The 20,015-nt window shown below is 56.6% G+C and overlaps 1 protein-coding gene across 5 annotated transcripts in view; it reads left to right on the top strand.

Moving 5' to 3' along the window:
* Positions 1-20,015, top strand: part of DCLK1 (doublecortin like kinase 1) — a 227,670-nt gene that overhangs the window by 126,976 nt on the left and 80,679 nt on the right. For all 5 annotated transcript variants that reach the window (XM_045838918.1, XM_045838919.1, XM_045838916.1 and 2 more), the window contains one exon: positions 13,835-13,951. In XM_045838918.1, the coding sequence (XP_045694874.1) occupies positions 13,835-13,951 (117 nt within the window). The remainder of the gene's footprint in view (positions 1-13,834; positions 13,952-20,015) is intronic.

Raw genomic sequence — 20,015 nt, 5'->3', positions numbered from 1 at the left:
CGCCAGCCTGGGCTGCTAAGTGGTTTGAGAGCCCAGAGACCCCTGTTCCGTGCGTCTCCATTGAAAGTCGTTTATTTGAGAAGACGCTGAGGAAGGAAAACGAAGAACCGTTTTGTGACCCCTCCCCCTCCAGAGGTGTGGAGAGGTGCCGAGTGACCAGGTGCGGCGCTCGTGGTTGGACGCCGTCTCGGGAAGGTGGTCGCTGGGGCGTGGGGTCGGGGAGGTCATGCCACACGGGAATGCGGTGCGTCGAGGGAAGAGACAGTTCCCAGTGGCTCTGCCCATCCCTCTTGGACCCGATTTGCGTTCGAACCCACAGTGCTCTTCACGCCAGCCGGCGTGGCCGGCGTCCTTTTCCTTCCCTGTTGTTGTTGCAAACGGGCCGCGCTGGTGCGACGACAGTCGGTTTGGGGTCTCACTGCCCACGCATGAAGTCTCCCCAGGACAGGCGGCGCTTCCTGCTAACGTGTCCTCTCGCTCATCAGGAGCGGACACTTCTCGGGCATCCTGACTTGTGCGTGTGTCCTCGCAAGACGGAGCTCACTAGCTCCTCGAGGGCCTGGGGTAATGAGAAGTGTGTTTTATTCCTTCCTGGAGCTTCCCCTGGAAGACCGGGCAGGGACCACCATTTAGCTCACACGTGAGGAGGTAACTCACCGCGGCCTGCTCTGCGAGGGCGAGGCGTTGACGGACGTTGTGTCGGCCCGGGGAAATAACCTTGTACCTGTAATTGGAACTTACCCAGGCCTTCACAGACCTGCAGTGTGTGTTTAAAGTTGACCTTGGGAAGCAGGAATGGAAGGGAATTAAAGAGACACACACTAAGAGGAAAGAGTCAACCTGATCAGTCACATCTTGTGCTGTGTGATGTTACAGGTCACGTAGTGTCGGCCCCGGTAATGGAACACTCTCATAGGTGTGTTTGGAGGCCTCTGCAGTACTAATACAGCTGCCTGTTAGGGCTCCGGCTGGCGTGGCTCAGTGGATTGAGCACCAGCCTGCAAACCAAGGGGTCAGTGGTTCGATTCCCAGTCAGGGCACAGGCCTGGGTTGCAGGCCAGGTCCCCAGTAAGGGGGTGTGAGAGAGGCAACCACACATTGATGTTTCTCTCTCTCTCTGTCTCTCCCTTCCCCTCTCTTAAAAAGTAATGAAATAAAGTCATTTAAAAAATAAAGTTGCTTGTTGGTGATATAGATGGTCTCTTCTATAGAAGAGAAGCTCCCAGAGCTCCATCCTCCCTTCTTCTCTCCACGACCCAGTCCGGCCCGTGCGCCCCGCCCTGGGTCCCCGCCCTGGGTCCCCACCCTCCGCCCTCCTGGCAGACGCCGCCGGGTCTCACGGCATCACCAGTGACTCCCGGGCCACTTTTCTCGCCTCCAGCTTTGCGTCCCTTACATCCGCCCTTTCCTGCCGCGTCTTCGTGTTCCCTCTAAAATGATCACGTCCTTCCCATTCTCTGAAACACCTCGACAGACCAGCGGCTTCCCTGCCACCCTGTGCCTGTCCCCTGGGGGTAAAGCCCGTGTTCTTTTAAACGGCCCCGAAGACCCCGCGTCAGGGGCCGCCCCTGCCTCTGCGGGCTCAATTCTTTCCTTCCCTGTTCTCATCGGGTGCAGCGGGCGTGGACGGCGCCAGTTCTCACTGCCCACGCGCTGCGCGGCCTCGGGCCTCTCCTGCCCCGACTCGCGTGCTCTCTCCCTTCACCGAGGTCACCTCGGCGTAGGCCTCTCCCGGGAGCCGCCACGCACACCCAGAAGGGATGTGTCCCTCTTCTGGGCTTCGAGGCCCCGGCATGCCCCTCGGCCCCCTGTCCCTGCACGTGGAAACGGTCTGAGTCCAGATGCGCCCTCTCCCCCCGGCCCCCAGGGCAGCTGGCCCAGGCCACAGCGCCCTTCTTGCGCCATGCTAGTGCCACGCAGGAGCCGCGCCGGACTGCGCTACGAAGAGCATTGCCGGTTTCTATTACTTGTACATGTCATCCTTCTGAAGATAATAAATCCACTATAAAACATTTTGATGGATTAATTTAAAAGAAAAAGTGGAAAACTATGCATGAAGTGTTAATAGTTTGCGAGTATAAACATGTTTCTAAGTAGGGCCCGATGGACCTCGCTAGAATTCTGTAGTTGCTGAAAGGCTGTTATGTTCGGCACCTTCTCTCTTCGCTTAAATGAGGCTGTAGGTTCTTTAATGCTCACCAGGTACCAGGGAGGATGTGCCAGGGAGGATGAGGAGGACCAGATTATTTGTCTCTATTTTTTTAACAAGCACAGATTTACAAAAAGCACTTAAATACATTTCTGCTAATATTTTTAGTCGGGAAAAAATTCTCCCTCTGAATGTCTTTAAACATGTCTTGGTACTCTGTTTCGGAACTAGAGCGCCAGATCAATGATAAAAATACAAGTTTACCTTAGCTCGACATTGCAATGTACTGGGTGAGTATTTGAAGCTGATCAGTCTAGCCACAAGAGCCAGTGATCCACCGCAGTCATTTAGTGAATTACTTTGCCAGAGAGAACTACCTTGTGGGTTGCTGCAATGATGCGTGTGTTCGATGGCACAGGGCCAGATTCAGACAGAGTACCATGACACCAGGCAGCTTCCCCCCACCCCAAGTCAACCGTAATGTCTCCCTTCTAACCAGACCATTCATTCAAAGCCCAGAGTCACTCCAAAACCCTGGGTCCCGTCCTGTCCGATGGCTGCCTGCCTAGGACCCCGGTATTTATTAGCCTTGAAATACCGTAACCCAGGGACGCACATGAGGTACTGCACGGGGAGCCCCTTTCAAGCCCCATTGGACCCCTCGTTTTAGAGGTGATCTCCAAATAGGTTTAGGGGAAATAAGTCAGGTTTTCAACCCATCGTCTGCTTTCTCCTAATAAAAAGGAAACGGAAAGAGGCTTTAATTTAAACGCTCCTGACGGTTTTCTTCTTTTCCCCACTCTAGAACAGATGATGAAGCACACCCACCCAGGGGTGGGCCTCAGTGTCTGTCATTCGGAAGAGAAAGGAAAGCCCATATGTGGCTCGTGAAGAGGCCACTTTGAAATTAAACTGTACAACCAAAGGTTTTATGAGGCAGATGATGCGAAGGGTACTTCTCATTACAAAGAAAGTCCAGTTAAGAAGGAAGCACGAGAAACAGGATAATAAATATTACGCTTTTTGGCAAAAGGGAGCAAAGGGAATCTTAAGTTTTTAGAGTAAGATGCAGAGAATTACCCACAAGTATCCACTCACTTTTAAAATGTCTCCCTTACGTTTCATGAATGTGAAAGAATTTAGAAAGCAGAATTTGTTTGAAAGTTTTTTTCATCCAGGAAATGTTGGTCATTCATAATTTTACATTTCCTGAATATGAAGTCTGTCTGGGAAAAGTCCAGCCATTGTTAATATAATGAGAACGGTTTGCATGACATCAGTGTAACCTGGCAGCCAAGGAGAGTGGACCAGAATATGCATGGGTGAACAATGACGACTTCACTGTACTAGTCAGTGGGGGCGGTAGAGACTGTTGAGTGAGCGTGTGTACTGTGTGGCCGTCACATTCAAAATGACTGAGCAAATAGAGCAACAAATCTGCATCAAATTTTGCCTTAAGCTTGAACATTTCTCCACGGAAACTACTCAGATGATTCAGGAGGCCACAGCTATGGGCAACTGGTGACTGATAGCTTCATCCTGACAACTCATGCCCACTCATGCATCAAATCTCATGCAGAGTTTTTTTGCCAAAACATTAAATCACCCAGGTGACTCAGCCCCCCTACAGCCCAGATCTGGCACCATGAAACTTCTGGCTTTTCCCAAAACTAAAATCACCTTTGAAAGGGAAGGGATTTCAGACCCTCAGTGAGATTCAGGAAAATATGACAGGGCAGCTGATGGCAACTGGGAGAACTGTGGGAGGTCCCAGGGTGCCTGCTTTGAAGGGAACTGAGGCATCATTGTCCCATGCACAATGTTTCTTGTATCTTCTTCAATAAGGGTCTCTATTTTTCACAGTACACGACTGGATACATTTTGGACAGACCTCATTATATGTGAGCACACTTTCCTCTAAAGGCCTCTATTTGCATTGCTATGGCTCTTCCCTTAACAAATGTCGTGGTCTGCGATGTAAGTGATCAGATTACACCCCAGACCAGTTCCTAGATAACGATCTTCCTCAGGTTTTCATAGAGTAAGAAACAGACTTTTGCTTTAAAACTGGTAATAACGGCCTCTCCCCAAATTCCCATTTCCATATCCTCCTAAAAAATCTTTTCCCCTAAAAATTGACATACAAGAAGCAAAGTGAAATGAGAGGGTTGAGAAGCTAACAGCATTGTCGGCCCTAAATAAACAGACAGCCAGACATTTCTCCAGCAAAATGTAGTCACGTTATCCGGGAACAGCAAACCATAACAACTCGCATACACAGCCCACCGGGAAAGCACGTGCAAGTCCCCAGAAACAACGGAGGACACTCTTTTATAGACCCTGGCGAGGGGCTGTTGTAAAGCAAGCATTCATTGGAGGAAACAGAAAGTTGGAAGTAAGGTGACTTCTCATTGGCTGAGTGTCAGCAGCCTCCCATTGGCCCAGCCGTCCCTAGGTGAGATAGGATCTTTCTTCCACTGCCTGGGTGGTCAGAAGCGTCACTTCCTGTCCCAGGGGCAAGGCCCAGGCACTTCCGGTCAGGCTTTGACGGGCAGCTGCCCCGGGACCGTTCAGTAGATTCGTTTCCACTGCAGGCTCCGTGCGCGCTGAGCCCCCAGGTCCCGCCCGGGAAATCCAGCGGCCAGGCGGCCAGGACGAGCGCCAGAAACCCAGGCCGATGCCTTGTCTGGTCGGGCAGCGGTTTAACTGGGCTCCCGAGCTCCGAGACCCATCTGCGCTGCTTGGGCCCAGGCCCCGCAGCGTGGGGCTGTCCATCGGTTTGGCCGTGCACAGGTGTTCGCGTCACCGTCTCACCTTCTCGCCCTCCAGTCACCGGCGGCGCTCGGAAAGCCTGTGATCCGCACGTGGTGCCCCTCGCTGTGTTCGCCTGCTGTGGCAGCAGGGCGGGGCTGCTGGGACGAACGCCCCCTTCGTCCCAAACGTGCTGCTCAGAAGCGTTCCTTCCCGGGGCAGTGCGTGCTGACCGTTAGGAAAGTCGCCGTGGGGCTGACAACGCGGGTCGTTGTCGGGGAGGGTGGCCGGGGGGCTGGACGCCAGGGACCCAAAGTTCAGAACAGGGTGACAGTTCTGCAAAGGGCAGTGTCGAGAAATGCGTCTCCTACTCCAACGAGGGACTCTCTGTCTGGGTTTCAAGTGTGTGGCCCTATTTAAGATTTATTTCTTTTAATTATATTTTATTGATTATGCTGTTACAGTTGTCCCAGTGATTCCCCCTTTGCCCCCTTCCCCCATCCCCCCAACTCCCTCAGTAACCTCCCTTGTGCTTTTCTTTGTCTCCAAGACTATGGACAGTCTGTACGAACGGTCCTAATGGGACAATTGTCGGGCTCATGTACTAAGTCATTGACAAAAAGGAAGCAATTTATTTCATCGTCGTTTCCTGGGTTCGGTCGGTCATGCGCAGAAAACATTTACTCGCAGCGCGTGCTTCTCCAGGGGGTCTCTCCGCAGGCGCCTTCACAGCACAACACTTTCGGCAGAAACATCGCTGTGCGGCCCAGCGGGGCGCTGTGCTAACATCTTCGTTCCTTCGGGGCAGGCACTTGCGTCAGGTCCCAGGAAGTCCTTAATTGCAAAGCCTGCTGATGTTTAGAACAACATGTAGACCCTTGTGGGGAAATGCGATTGGCTGCGGTCCTCCTGAGTGTCTCCTTGGAAGGAAATAAAACCTTTCTCAAGATCTCATTCTTCCTTTATTATCGAGCAGCTTCCCCTGCCATCTAAGGGAACTTCCGCTACAATGTCAATTCCCTCTGACTTTATGAGCAGAATGCCTTCCACCGTCTCCATAGTAATCGTGATGCAGAAGCAATCACAAAATATTTCCCAGGTTTTATTTCTTTGATCTATAGAATCATTACCTTTGCATTTTAAGGCTCTGATTATTTTAATTTTGAGATTATGGGGAGACAACCCAGCAGTCTGAGTGATGTATAAAAATATGAATTTGAAGCCTCGGGCAGGGAATGTTTAATTCGATTCCCAATTTTATTTTTGTGCTCTTGCAAACACACACATCGGTGTTAACTGTCTTCTTCCCTGAAGCAGCTAAATTTTATTAACGCCTGCGATGGTCCCTGTTCCTTAAAGGCTAAACCTCCAAATTAAATTCTGTCCCAGGGAGACTTTGCCCAGACGTAGATTTGTGTCATTATTCTTGAGTGTCACACGGTCCCTTTATAACCGAGCAAGTGCAGCCTGTCATTTGTCACGGCGTTCTCAGAGCTTTCTTCTGCACTGGAGTCTGGAGGCTGATACCGGCTCTTATTGTTAGGTTTTTCACCTCAGCTCCCCACTGAATCGTTACTGTCTCCTCACTGAGAGGAAAGTGCAGGCTCAAAGGTAACTCAGGGGAATTACCTTCCCAAGTTTCGGCTTTACCTCCAGACAGGAAACCAGAGATCACCAAGTCTCACTCATACACACAGTGTGGACTCGGTCTGGACCTGACCTCCAGCGCCAGTACCCTTTCCTGGTGGCCCATCCCTGTTTCCAGTCAGGCTTGATGTCCACGTCACAGAATATCTGGGCAAGGGCATGTGACGTTCTGGAAATTTCCTTCGTGCGTGAGCCCTTCCCCCCAGCAAGAACCTGGTTTTTCTGCTTTAACCGACCAGGCCACGAACTGGCCGGGGCAGGCCCACTCGCCCGGTGCCCTTGTTAACTGGCCCCTGGGTACTTCTCTTGAGCCTTTCAGTAGAGCACTCACTCAGGGCCTCCGCAGCTGCAGCAGCCACCCAGGGTCCTTCTGTGAATGTAGACACTCCCAGGCCACGGACGGCATCACGTCATCCAAGCAGTACAGCGTCGTTGGCCCTAATCACATGAACAGCCTGGCATCTCTCGAGCAAAGTGGGTTTATTCGGGAGCAACAAGGGACTGCAGTGGGAGGGACGAGGTCTAATCAGGAACCCCAGGCGAGTCCCGCGGAAAGAAGGGGGGAGCGTTTTTTCACGGTGGCCCGAGGTGAAGGAAGGAAGTGATCGCCGCAGGGAGCTGACATCCACTCGGCCAAACCTGCAGAACGAAGGCGGGAGACGCGCCGGGAGGGCTTCCTTCATGCCCTCGAGGGAGAATACGAGCCGGGATTGCGGACCCCCAGGAAATGATGTCTAAAGAAAAGGTCCAGCAGTGGTTCTCAACGAGGGGCAACAGGCCCCCCACCCCGGGCATTTGGTGACGAGTGGAGACATTCTTGGTCACCACAACCAGGGAGCTGCTGCCGGCAGCTGCTGGGTGGAGCCCAGGGGTGCTCCTAGCAGCTGGCCCTGATCGGGTGCGGACGTGCGGGGCGCAGGACAGACCGAGCTCCGTTTCAGGGAACGAAGACCTCGCACAACAAGGCACGGAGCGGCTGTTCTGGCCTCAGGTCTGGACGCCTCCTCCCTTTCTCTCCTCTCTCCTGGGACTGGAACTCGGGGACCGGGCAGTGAGCCAGCTGAGGATGCTCAGGGGTGACAGCCAGCAAGGTGGTGGGGAGCCGGGGGTGTGGCTGCGAACAGAGCCGACGCCATCTCTGCGCCCCAGATTCCGAGTCACTTTCTAAGTCCCACGCTGTGGCCTCGGCCCAGCCTCGCTGTCCTTGGACAGCACGTCGAAGTCTTCTGGTAGAAGACGTTGCATGGCCCTGAAAACGTGACCACAAGCAGCTGTCGATAGTCCTGGCCGGGAAGGCATGACAACCGAGATGAATAGCATGCTGGTGATCCTGTAAACAATCACGGCAGGGCGCTCCTGCATTCTTCGTCCCTTTTTCTCGTCGATTATTAGTATCCGAGTGATATAAAAAAGGCGCCATCACAAGAGTCTGTTCGCGGAGAACGTTCTGTGAGAACTGCGCCCCGCCCTCCCGCCCCCACCCGGCCTCTCTGCAAGTCCATCACCCAGTGACCAGTTCTGTTCTGTTCTCTGGACGGGCCTGCTGCGGGTGTCCGTCTGAAGACACACCTTCAGGGTGGCCACGCCTTCGCCTGACCCTCGGACCCCCGGCCACCGGGCGACGTCCCAGAGCAGAGCCGCCCAGCCACCTGCTGTAACCACCCCCCACTGCTGTGCTGGGGGCAGGGGAGTCGACATTTGCTTGACTGCCCGAGGAAGGGGGGTATCTGGAAGAGGGAGTCGGCGCTGCTACCAAAACCGCAGGTCTGCGGGGCGACGGGGAGGAGTCGGCACAGAACGTCCCGGCGCTGCCAGCAGAGCCTGCAGGACGTTAGGTGACCGTTCGGCTTTGCGCCTCCAGCGCCCCTCCGCGAGCCGCGGGCAGGCGGGAGCGCGCGGCGCCATCTGGTGGGCACCGCCCGCTGGCGGAAAGCGTGGCGGCCGGTGCAGGTGCTGGGTTTAGGCGCACGCGGCCGTATTTTTAGAAAGTTCTTAAAAATCTCAGTTTCTGGGACTCCAAAAGATGCCTGAGCTCCCAGCCAGTCTGCTACATACCTTCTTTAAAAAAAAAAAATAAAAAAAAACCCACAAAAAAAACCATGGTTGAGAGCTTTTGAGCTGACTGCTTTTGTTCCAGACAGACGTGCTGCAGACCCCGTTTAGGGCCGTGACACAGGCCCCGGGCCCCACGGCCCACGGGCTGGGCGTGCACCGTGGTGTCGGCAGTGACCTGTAATCCGGGCGGCCCCGAAACGACGAGAGGACGGGCGCAGTCCCCACGGGCGCCCACGCCCGGGCCTCCCGCCAGCGCCGCCGCAGAGCTCGGAAGTCATTATGCTCCCACAGGAAGTAAACTGAGTCATCAGGCACCCCAGCACGGCTCTGTGCGGCTCGCCCCCGCCGGCAAGGGGGAGGGTAATCGGGACGGCGAAGCTCGGAGCCGTCAGGCAGGAGGAGGTGAAGCCTCCGGCCACAGGGGGCGCTGGAGAGCGCGGGCTGGAGGGCCGGCCCGAGTTGACTCACTGACCTGGGTACCCTTCCCCGTCCCAGGGCTGCCTTCCGACCCAGGGCGTGGGACCCGCAGAGCACTGGCCGGAGAGCTCGGGAGCAGCGGGAGTGGCGAGGGTTCTCTCCTGGCCACGGGCTGGGGGCAACACGCACAGGGTCTCTAGCACCAAAGGTGTTCTTCTGATTCCTCTGCACGTGGGTGGCCGCAGAGAAGAGGGGTGCCCCTCCTGGAGGCTTTGCACCTTGGCCAGGGCGAGAGGGGGCTTGTCTGTATAATCAGGACGGGGGGAGCCCCCGAGCACCCGCCGGCCCTGCCGGGTTCTTCTGCACACGCGGCCTGCGCCCTGAGCAGCTCGGAGCCCCTGGGCTTAGGGCAGGGATTCGTGGGGGGGGGGGTGCTCCGCTGAGAGTGTTTTCATTCGGGCTGGTGTTCAGAAGAGATTAGAGGGGTAAAACGTTCCTTGTTCAAAGACCATTCTCGGGCCAGCACGTCGCAGACTCTGTCCGGACCTGTGTGGGACTTCCCCTTGGCCTCGATGAGGATCCTCCAAAGGGGCAGGGGGGCCCCCCTGACCGCACGGGTGTCCGTGCCGGGGAGCCCAGGGGGGCTGCCGGTGGCCGTGTGGAACTCGGACGCGCCTCTGCTCTCCAGCGCCATCCCTGACACGTCCGTCCGCCTCCCAGCCGCTTCCGGGCGTGGGGGGCCTGCCGCGGGGGGTGCATCACGTCTGGGCTGTCCCTGCGTCCATCCGTGGCAGAGCCCCAGTTTCCAAAGTCGGGCCCTGGGGGCGGCGGGGGCCCTTTCCACTTCCCTCCGACCCAGCCCCCAGGGCCTCCGTGAAGCGGCTCTCCGTAGACAGGACAGGGGGAAGGCTACTTCCCCTTCCACGGCGGGGCCCACGGGGACTCTCTGGGTCAGGCCAAACCAAGCCTCGCCCGCTCGCCGTGGGAGAGTCAGTCCCCAGAGACTCAGTTACCGAGCTGGATCTGATCTTCTGGACGTGGGGTAGCTGTGATCTTTAGTAGCCAGAGCAATGACCGCCGCAGCCCCCCCAGAGCACCTCACTCACACACAGCCCTCCAGTGTCACGCTTCTGAGGAGTGTCTGCGGGGCCCAGTGTGTCCGCAGGCCCTGGAAGCGCAGCCCTCTCAGGGCGGACGGACGGGGCGCCCGGGGTGTCGGAATGAAGGGATTGTCCCCCGAAGGCAAATGCCCCCTCGGGAGAGGGAGAGCGGAGGTGGCTGCTCCTCCCGGCTGGAGGCTGTGGAGATGACCTTGGGGAGAACAGGCCCGGCTCTCTCCGCCGCTGGCCTCAGAGGCCCTTACTTGCAGTGTTTCTCGTGCGTGGGTTTAAGCTCCCAGAGATCTGGCGTTCCCTCTGAAGTAATTAAACATTCCTCCCTGCACTTCCCTCCGTGATAAAATACCGCTCCCACTTAGATTCATTACAGTGGTTAAAATCTGAACTTCCGTGGGAAAGATGGCTGGAGTCCTTTGTATTTTTTTTCTCGTTTATGACCTGGAGCTGCACTTTTCTTCAGCTGGTTTTACTTTCCTCTGTGGGGGGAAAAAGCCGTTACTACAATGGTTTTGTTTCTGTTTCTATTATTCAACCTTTCAGAGTTATTCTCTCTGGCCCCCCCCCCCCCCCTTAACTCTTGAAGGTCCACTCTGACCCTGAAGGCAACTGGTGCAAAGTTGGTGGTGAGCTGTCGCCTCACTGAAACTTCACTTCTGGGAGCTCGTCGCTTCTTTTTGCTGACGCAGTAGACATGCCGATAACCTTGCAGCACTCGTGTGTTAGGTTTCTAATTCAGTGTTGGTAGGAGAAGCGGTTCTCTGCATCCTCCTCACTGTTCGCCCGCTCGCCTGCTTGCCCCGGACCTCAGGCACGGACGGATGCGCTCTGGACTTTGCTCGCGATGGAACAGCTCGCTGAGGCCCCAGCGTCGGACCCCGGGCTGGGGAGGGGCCGCCCACCCAGAGACCCAGGCTCCGGTGCACGTTATTTGTCTTTCTGAAGCTCGGTTTCCTCGTCTGTGAAGTGAGACATCAGGTCAGTTCCGTGCACAGTAAGAGAGCTTCACGCACGTGGTCACAGGATCGACAGCCGTCAGACCAGCGGTGACTGACCCGCTGCTGCCTGCCTTTCACGGTGCCGGGTACCAGCTGGGGCCCCGGGGGGCAGGGGTGGCCGAGTAGCACGTGGATGCTTCTGACAGACGGAGAATGCAGTGAGAGAAGTAAATTCAAGAGATGCTACAGAAGCATGGTTACAGAACCACGAGTTTTTTTCAGCTCTTCAAAAATTATGCTCAGTGAGATGAGCCAGGCAGTGAAAGACAAATACCGTATGATCTCACCTAGAAGTGGAACCTGATCAACAAAACAAACAAGAAAGCAGCATAGAACCAGAGACGTGGAAATCAAGAACAAACTGACAGTGACCAGAGGGTGGGGAGGGGGGATAGTGGGGAACGAGGTGGGAGGGGCACGCGGAGGGACAAGTGGCAAGGACCCACGGACATGGGCAACGGGGGGGAGGGGCCGGGCAAGGGAGAGTAATGGGGCGGGGAATGGGGACAGCTGTAATTGAACAATAAAAAAATTTTTTTTTATGTTTTAAAAATCAAGTGAAATGTCTACATTTGCTCTGAGGTTGAGCTGCCTAACTAAAATACCTCATTTCTTTCTGGTAGCTGGAAAAATGTCCACCGAGTGTGGCCAGATCGGTGCCGCAATAGGACGCCGACGCCCAGCCTGGGCCGGTGCCCGGGGCCACGGCCAGCGGTTCTGGCACCGGCGGTGAGCCGCGTGCAGCCAGCCCTGAAATCGCCGTCCCAGTTGGCGCTGTGGCTCCCAGATGGGTGTTGTCACCAACGTGCATCATCTGGAGACTTTCTGTTTCCACTCTTCGTTCTCGCTCACTCGACGCTGAGCCTTTAAAACTATTACTTCCAGTTTTCGTGGCTCTCTCTCAGCACCCACGCCCTGGGGCAGAGAGTCCTGGTCGCCCTGCCCTTGCTGCAGCCCCACGCTTGATTTAAAACGAGAAAACGCCGTGCCACACAGAGCCGTCTGTGTCGCAGGCCCAGGTTTCCAAACACGAGGCCCGTGAACTGAGAGGCAGGCAAGACCCGGTGTTTCCGGTTCCCCAACGAGGCTCGTCCCCCATGGGCCTGCCGCGCCCGGGGCGCGGCGCACAGAGGACACGCGGTGGAAGTTCAGCCGGAAGCTGGCCCACCGACCCACCGCACTGCAGTGACCGAGTCTGCCTGCCGGTGTCCGTGCCAGAGGCCAGGCCATGACCGAGGGCAGCGCCAGGCACACGTGTGTGCACGGAGCCCGGGGCTGGCTGGCCGTCCCCGTCACTGTTCCGAAGGCCTGTTTGTGGATTAGAACCTCCGCAGAGGCACCCGCGGGGGCTGCCGGCCCCTGTGAGCGGTGCTTGTGGCTTTCCTTGTGTCTTCCGATGTTAACAAGTGTCTTGCTTTCTTCTGTCTTTCCATTTCTGCTGTGTCCATGTGTGTAGATTTTTTTTTCTTTTTTTCAAGAACTGGGGATCTCTTGCAGGGCCGAAACAGCCAGCAGTGGCCCCAAGTGGCCGTTTCCAAGGCCTGGCCGCGCGCAGTCAGGTCCCGATTCACGGTTCCCTCTGCCGTGGCCGTGAAGCCACGGATACTACAGCCCAAGGCAGAATTCCCTCCCCTCCTCCCCCTCCTATGCCTTCCTCTCTGTCCTGCTCCTCCTCCTCCTCATTGAATGAAAGAGTGGGAATGCTCACGGAGCAGTGTGGTGCGAAGAAGCGCTGGGAACGGCTAGGTATGTGCAGACGGATCTCGACGTCGTTTCGCCACAAAATGAACAGGGAAAAAAATTAGGTTTGTATACCGCCCTCCGAAAAAATGCATCACTCAGTGTGGTTTTAATAGTCTTCATGCTTTCCTGTCCACAGGGAGTGTTAATTGCCATTACCAGCATAAGAATGTTTTTATTTATTAAACGCGGCGACTCAAGAACGAGGCGTGTGGGTTGGTGCCTCTTCACTGGCCGGTGCGGCGAACTAGGAGAGAAACAGAAAGGTCTCTGCTGGTTAGGGTGCGCGGTGCTGCACTGAACGAACACAGACACTAAGCACTTAGAGCGCATGGAGGCAAGGTCGTTTCCGAGCCTCCGACCGGAACCTTGCATCAGCCAAGGTCTCCTGTATCAGACTCGGTCTCCTGGTTGCCAGGCTCCCCGGGGCGGGGCCCTGGGGGCCGGTGAGGCCTGGTCTTGGCTCACTTTTCCTCTCGGAGTGAAAGCGGTCCTCTCCCGCCCACGCGAAGACCACAGCTCTCCTGCAAGGGCTCCCACGAACAGAACTCGGGTGGGTGGAATCTTTCCCAAGGAGTGGAATATCCCACCACTTCCTACCTTGGTGTATGAGAACGACCTTTTGTCTCGTGTTTTCTTGGGAGAGAGAACGCTTTATCCCAAAAAGACACACATGGACACAACCGGGAGGGGAGGGGGCGCGTGGAGAGGAGCCCAGCAAACCCGCCTCTTGGCTAGCCTGCGGACCTCGCAGTCGTCCAAAGCGCCGTCGGAGAGGAGGAGAGCTGGGAGGCGTGCAGCGTGGGTGGCGGGCCGCTGTTTCCCCGCTGCCCGGGTCTCTGCGTCCGCAGCGGGGGTGCCCGAGGGCGGCCGCGTCCGCGCCCTTCCAGCGTCGCCGTGCGCGTCCGCGGGGCTGTGCTGCGGCCCGCAGTGACTGACGTGCGCCTGTGTTCTCTCCGCAGAGTGTCGCGTCGTGAAGTCCACTTCTTACACCAAAATAGCTTCGTCGTCCCGCAGGGGCGCCGCCAAGAGCCCGGGGCCGTCCCGGCGCAGCAAGTCGCCGGCGTCCACCAGCTCAGGTAAGGCCGCCGCTGGGGCGGCTGGGAGGGACGCGCCGCGCGGAGGACCCAGGGCTGGCGGAGGGTCGGGACAGCGTCCGCGCGGGGCTGGAACTTTGCAACGCGGCAGCGTGGCCCCAGGGCGGACACATTGGCCGTAGGGCAAACCATTGCGCTCAGAAATCTCACTTCATGGTGACCCGGGACACCCAGATTCGCGCAGTATTAATGTCTAGTGCAGAAACTACTGGTTCAGGCTAAGGACCCCCTCCCCCAACCGGGGGTCTCGGCTAAAGCCCGTCTGTAGCATGTGAGCCCAGTTTAGGGGCAGTCCCCAGCGGGGATATTTGCTGCCTCTCTGCTGAGGGCTGGTCCCCGCGAGGCTGCGGCGCTGGGGGCAGTGAGAACAGCGAGCCCTGGGCAGGGACAGCCGCAGGGGCCTGGCCTGCGTCCTGTCTCCGTCCGGGGCTCCAGTGCCGGTGTCCAGGGGACATGTGTGCACAAGATGACCGCCTCGGGCCCGCCTTGTCCCTCTGTGGTCTTGACGTGGACGTGAGTGAGTCAGGTCGCTTTGTCCTTGTCTTTGTGGGGGTTTTGGGCTGGGGTGTAAGGTCCATTTCACTGTTAATTGTTTCCTGAATGACCTCACTGTGCAGTGAGTCCTTAAATGATGCTTATTCACATCTGGGCGATGGTCCCCTGATTCCAGGAGGACGGTGAGGCTCTCAGGAACAAGGACCTTGAGGGTGTGTGCAGAGGCTGCTGGGTCTGAATAGCATGGGGGCCTGGAGGGATGGGGCAAGGGATGGGGACATTCTCCTGGGGGGAGGGGAGGCCACCAGGCCGGCCTCTGGCTCCAGCCTGCACGGTCAGCACTGCGAGGACTGTCCCCTGTGCTTCCCCACAGCGAGTGACACCGAGACCTCCACGAGGAGCCCCAAGGGTGGAGGTTTTAGCGGGCTGGGCCCCAGAACCCGCCGCCCACCCCGGATCTCTCGGGGTGGCCTTCTCTTCCGGGCCGCACCGAGCCCCTGGGCGGTCCCCAAAGACCACCTTCTCCTTGGACGCTGGCTCTAAGGGTGGCAACGGTGGCCTCCCGCGGCCCCCTTCCCGCAGCCCGGCCTACGTAGGTCGCCACCAGCCCGGGACTAAGTCTCGGGGCACTCCTGGCGCTTGCGGCGCGGCGCGGCGCCCCTCCCGGTTTGAGTCCGGGCTGAGCGCTCGCCCCGTAAGGGAACAGGCACGGCGCCCGTGGGCTGAGCTCCGAAGTGAGACTCTGCTGAGCGGCAGGGGGATGCGACTCTCCGGGCACGAGTGTCACGTAGTAACTCGGTCGGGATGGCCCTCTGATCGCCCCCTTCGCCTCCTGCTGACCGAGGCCAGAAAGCCGTGCTTTAGCGAGTGTTCCAGACGATTCCGACCAGGTAGTCCATGGCCTGCAAGGTCCCTCCAGAAGGTGTCCAGGCACGTACTGTGAAAAGTGGGGGCGTTTACTGAGGAAGAGACAAGATACAGGAAACTCTGTACACGGGACAGTGACACCTCAGTCCCCTTCAAAGCAGGCACCTCGGGACCTCACACGGTTCTCCCAGTCGCCATCAGCTGCCCCGTCATGTTTTCCTGAATCTCATTGACGGTCTGAAGTCTCTTTCCTTTCAAAGGGGATTTTAGTTTTGAGAGAAGCCAGAAGTCACAAGGCACCAAATCTGGGCTGTAGTGGGGCTAAGTCACCTGGGTGTTTGATATTTTGCCAAAAACCCCTGCAAGAGATGTGATGCGTGAGCGGGCGCATTGTCGTGGTGAACCTGCCGGTCACCAGCCGCCCACGGCTGCGGCGTGTTCTCTGACCAGCTGACAGGTGGAAACAGGGCTCTGTGGAGGATGTTCGGCCTTGGTCAGCGAACAGCCCTCACTTTCTCCGAGCACACCTGGGCGGCAGGTGAACTCCCGCGGGGCAGCAAGAGAGAAGGGGGTCGGGAGCTCAGGTGGCCGTTGCCGGGGAATCCTGGCTGTTTTGCGCAGTCACAGCGGGGTGTGAAGGGGCCGGAAGGCCCGTATCAGCAGAGACATCATCGATGCTTCTGAAAGTCGTCAGTAGTGATGTAGCTCCTACCAAACCAGCTCGGGCACTGACACGTTTTCCCTAGTCTTCCCGCTCGCCTTTGTCTCGGTCTATTCCATGGGTTTTAACTAGCAGGTGCAGTGGGTGAGGGGGCAACACCTGGTGGTGAGCGGCTAGCCACACCCTGTCTCTTCCGGTACGGAGGATTCAAGAGACTCAGTGTGCGCTCTGGCTGTTCGGTTTTTGTCATTGCTTTTAATAAGATGTTTTAAAGAGCTATAGGCAGTTAGAGGCTGCTGCATTGGGTGGAAATCTTCTTTCTTTCTGTCCCTGCCAATCAAGGGAGGGAGGCACCCGGTCAGGGTACTGTTTGCTGTGCCCAGTCAGGGAATGGCACCCGGAGACCCGGGGCAGTTCCCGTCCCCGCAGAGGTGTCCACGTGGCTGCAGGAACAGACCCCCCCCCCCAGCCTGTCTGAGCACAGCAGCCAGTGTTGAACGGGGGGACACAGGAGGGGAGCAGGGGGAGAGAAGTTTTGCAACTCAAAAATTGCCTTGTAAAGAGTAAAGAGCCTGTTTTACTCCAAAAAAGAATCTAAAATTTGAGTTAAAATAGAATCACGAATCTAATGTTAAAAAATTTTAAAAATGAATACAGAAAATTATTTCACTTTAAAATGAACTGGTAACACAGTCACTCTTTGGCATCTCTAAGATTACATAAGTCTCATAAATATAGTCAATTTAATTATAATCTTATAAATATAGATGAATGTATCATTTACCAAAAGCAATTTTGGAAACGCAGGAAAAAAGCAGATAGGCACATGTATTAGATGCATTTGCATTTGTGACTGCCAGCATGTGGGACTACTGCTTTTCGGAAGTTTGAAACGGGTAAGTCACGCTACGTAAAAGTCAAAAGATCGCTTCCAACAAGCATTTCTGTTTCCTACTGTTCTCCTGAAGCCCTTTCCTGCTCTTTGCTGGAGTTGAACTTGGTTAACCTGGTTGGCTTGACCGGCACTCCCCTGGGGCGCCCCGCCAGGGGATTCTTTCCGTGAAGGGATGGCCCCAGTCAGCCTGCTCTGGAAGAAGTAGCACCTCATTGAAGGCATCCCCGCTGCCAGGTCAGAGCTCCCCCGGTGGCCCTGACCACATCTGCCTCACGCGACTCCTCGTGCACATGGAATGTGCAGCCTCTTGCGTTTTGATCTGGAAGACACGCCCTACAACCCTGCCCTGGTGCGCACACCGTGCGACGTCTGTCTCTTGGTTCCGACTTGCTACCCAGCCTTACCACCTTCCTCTACAACAACTGGGTGGCTCTACGGCAATTCAGAGAGGGTCCCACAACAGTTCAGAGCAGCAGCCCCAGTCCCAAGACATGGGTTCTGGGGTGACCCCAAGACCGCTTCCTTTCCGGGGGCCCACGCCCAGGGTTGAGGAGGTGCGCCGTTGTTCCTGTGCCTTTCCTGGGCTGGTGTGGCTGCTGGAAGTCCCGGGGAGGAGGGGCCCTGCCGTGGCCCCGTCCACCGAGCCAGCGAGGACTCCTCTCCGTGCTCAGTGTGGCTCTTAGACCCAGTGCAGAGGAGCAGTGGGCTCTCTCTGTTTGGGTTGCATCGACATTTTTTTGAAAATAGCCTGTCGGGTGTTTTCCAGAAGTCGTAAACACTGGAACGTGAGTCGTGTTCCTCTCACACCCGTTACATTCTTAGGGGCAGACGTTATCCCGAATCCCCGTCACCACCACGAACCTGACTTTTTAAGGACAAAGAGTCTTCGTTTTCCCTCCCAAAATGCTGACTTAGAGTTTGCAGTCATTTCTGCTTCCGCTTTTCAACGTCCACCTCCAGCGTCGTCCTCCCACGCGATGTGCAGAGTGAGGCGTAGTGGAACGTTGAGGTGTGCCCGGTGCTCAGGCTGTGCTGTGACTCGTGACAGCGTGACCTTACATCTGCCTGACGCCTCAGCGCTTCTGTGGGCCTTTATCTTCGATCTTTTTTGATTTCCCCAACAATCTCCCAACAGCATTACCGTGTGTTACAAGATCACGCGCCTCATTTTTAGAGATGGGGAAGCTGAGGCGGGCCCAGGGGACGGGTTGGCCCAGAGTCACGGAGTCCACGGGGGCAGCTCAGGGCTGGCACCTCCAGCTCGCGGGGCTCCGGGCCAACAGTCCTGACCGTGTCTTCGCCTCTGCGCGTTGTGGTTCTGACCCCCAGGAAAGAGCTGGCGCTGCGCCTGGCTGAAGGTCGAAGTTTACAGCATCGCAGCAGTCTGCTGGGGAGGCCTGAGAGTGAGTGAGTGCCAGGCCCCAGCACCGATGGGGTGACAGGGTTCACCCACTGCCTGACGCGCGTCAGCGGCGGGCAGAACGTTCCCTCTGTAAGTCCGTCTTAGGGTGCAAATGAGACCCTTCTATAAATCTTCTCCTGGTCCCGGCCCCATTCCTCCTCTGGGGACGGGAGGAGGTTAGAGGCGACTCGTTAACGCGAGGAGTTCGTGGACACACTCAGGAGCGCCAGGTGCGGGTCGGCCAGCGTCGGGCTTTTGCTGGGCGCCAACCGTGCGCAGGTGCAGGGGACAGGCTGGGCCTCCCGGAGGCGCACAGGGCGAGCCCCTGAGTGGTTGACAGGTCACAGCGCTGCTCACACACCTGTCGCATGGTCGTTCGTCTCCGCGACAGCGGAGCCCAGAGCAGGCCGCTGGAGCTGGAAGGAAGAGAAACCAGGAGCCTGAATCTCTCACACACACACACACACACACACACACACACACACACCAGCGAGCCCCCAGACGGCCGTGCGCGGGGGCGGGGAACGTGGCGTCACAGGGAGGGACGGGGTCTTAGCTGCTTCTTGGGAGAAACAAGACCATATAAGAACGCCGTGAAGCGTGTTTCATGTGGGTCGGATCTTTATTCGAGTGCGTTTTCTCTTGGGAACACAGATGTCCCACAACATGTATAATTCAAAAGTGGAATTCTTTCACATTTTTTAAAGAGTCTGTACAAGCAACTTATAACACAGTGTCTCCAAAATAAGAGTACAATATGCACCAATTTGCTTTAAATAAGAACATGTAAAGTTTGATTTGCTTTGTATTTTTTAATGGTACAAACACAGGAAAACCGTGTTTATCTATCTTGAATTTTCATTGCTGCGGTCCTCCTTAGAGCGCACAGATCTCAGAATTTCGACCGCTTCTTGGATCCCATAGCAGAACATTGTGGGGGCGGGGCGGGGGGTTGTTTGTTTGTTTTGGAGTTTTTATTCCCACCGAGATGGCTGGCCAACTGCTTGTCGGAGAAGGACGCCTTCCGCTGAGAACCGCTCTCCCCGGAAGCCGTGGTAGGCCCCGCCGAGCCCCACGGGCGCCTCCCACCCGGTGACTCCAGCCTGAGCCCGCGGACTTCCTTGCTGTCTGGCGCCCACGGTCTCAGGCACACTCACGCCGCCGGCAACAGCCGCTCGTGCGTTCACCGTGCGCAGAGAACCGCCCGTGGCTGGGGACACCGGGAGCTGGAGGCGCCTCCACGTACGACCTTCTCCCACGGCCGCCCCGTCCTCCCCCGGCTGAAAACACACGCGTGTGTGTGTGTGTGAGACTCTGGAAATCCTGAAGTCCTTTTACGGACCACCTTCGAACGTTACTTTTTTACGCAAAAATATTTTAGGCAACATATGCAGATAACACAAGAATCCAAGCTGGGGAAGCAAGGAGAACTGTAATGCGCTCAGTAGGGCGCTGTGTCCGCTTTTTCATTCCCATCAAGCGCCTCCAGAGGCAGATTGCCGGCTGGTGACTTCCAGCTCTGCCCTTTCCTTGCGTAGAGAGGTTGCAGCCTCACCTGTTCTCTGGAGGGTTTTTTCTGCTTTGGGGTTTCAAGGAAACTGCAGAAAACAAAATGCATCAAGAAAGTCGAGAGGGCCGAGCATTCCTGCCTTGGGTTTTTAGCGTTTTTTTTTAAAGCCCAGCCCTCCTTCCGTTCCCTCTCCCTGCACTCCCTGCACTCCGCGAC

The sequence above is a fragment of the Phyllostomus hastatus genome, unplaced genomic scaffold, assembly GCF_019186645.2.
Source record: "Phyllostomus hastatus isolate PE091 unplaced genomic scaffold, TTU_PhHast_1.1 phas_contig_29, whole genome shotgun sequence".
Classification (NCBI taxonomy): Eukaryota; Metazoa; Chordata; class Mammalia; order Chiroptera; family Phyllostomidae; genus Phyllostomus; species Phyllostomus hastatus.
The sequence above is the reverse complement of the archived record's forward strand: the minus strand, read 5'-3'. Positions and strand labels throughout refer to the sequence as shown.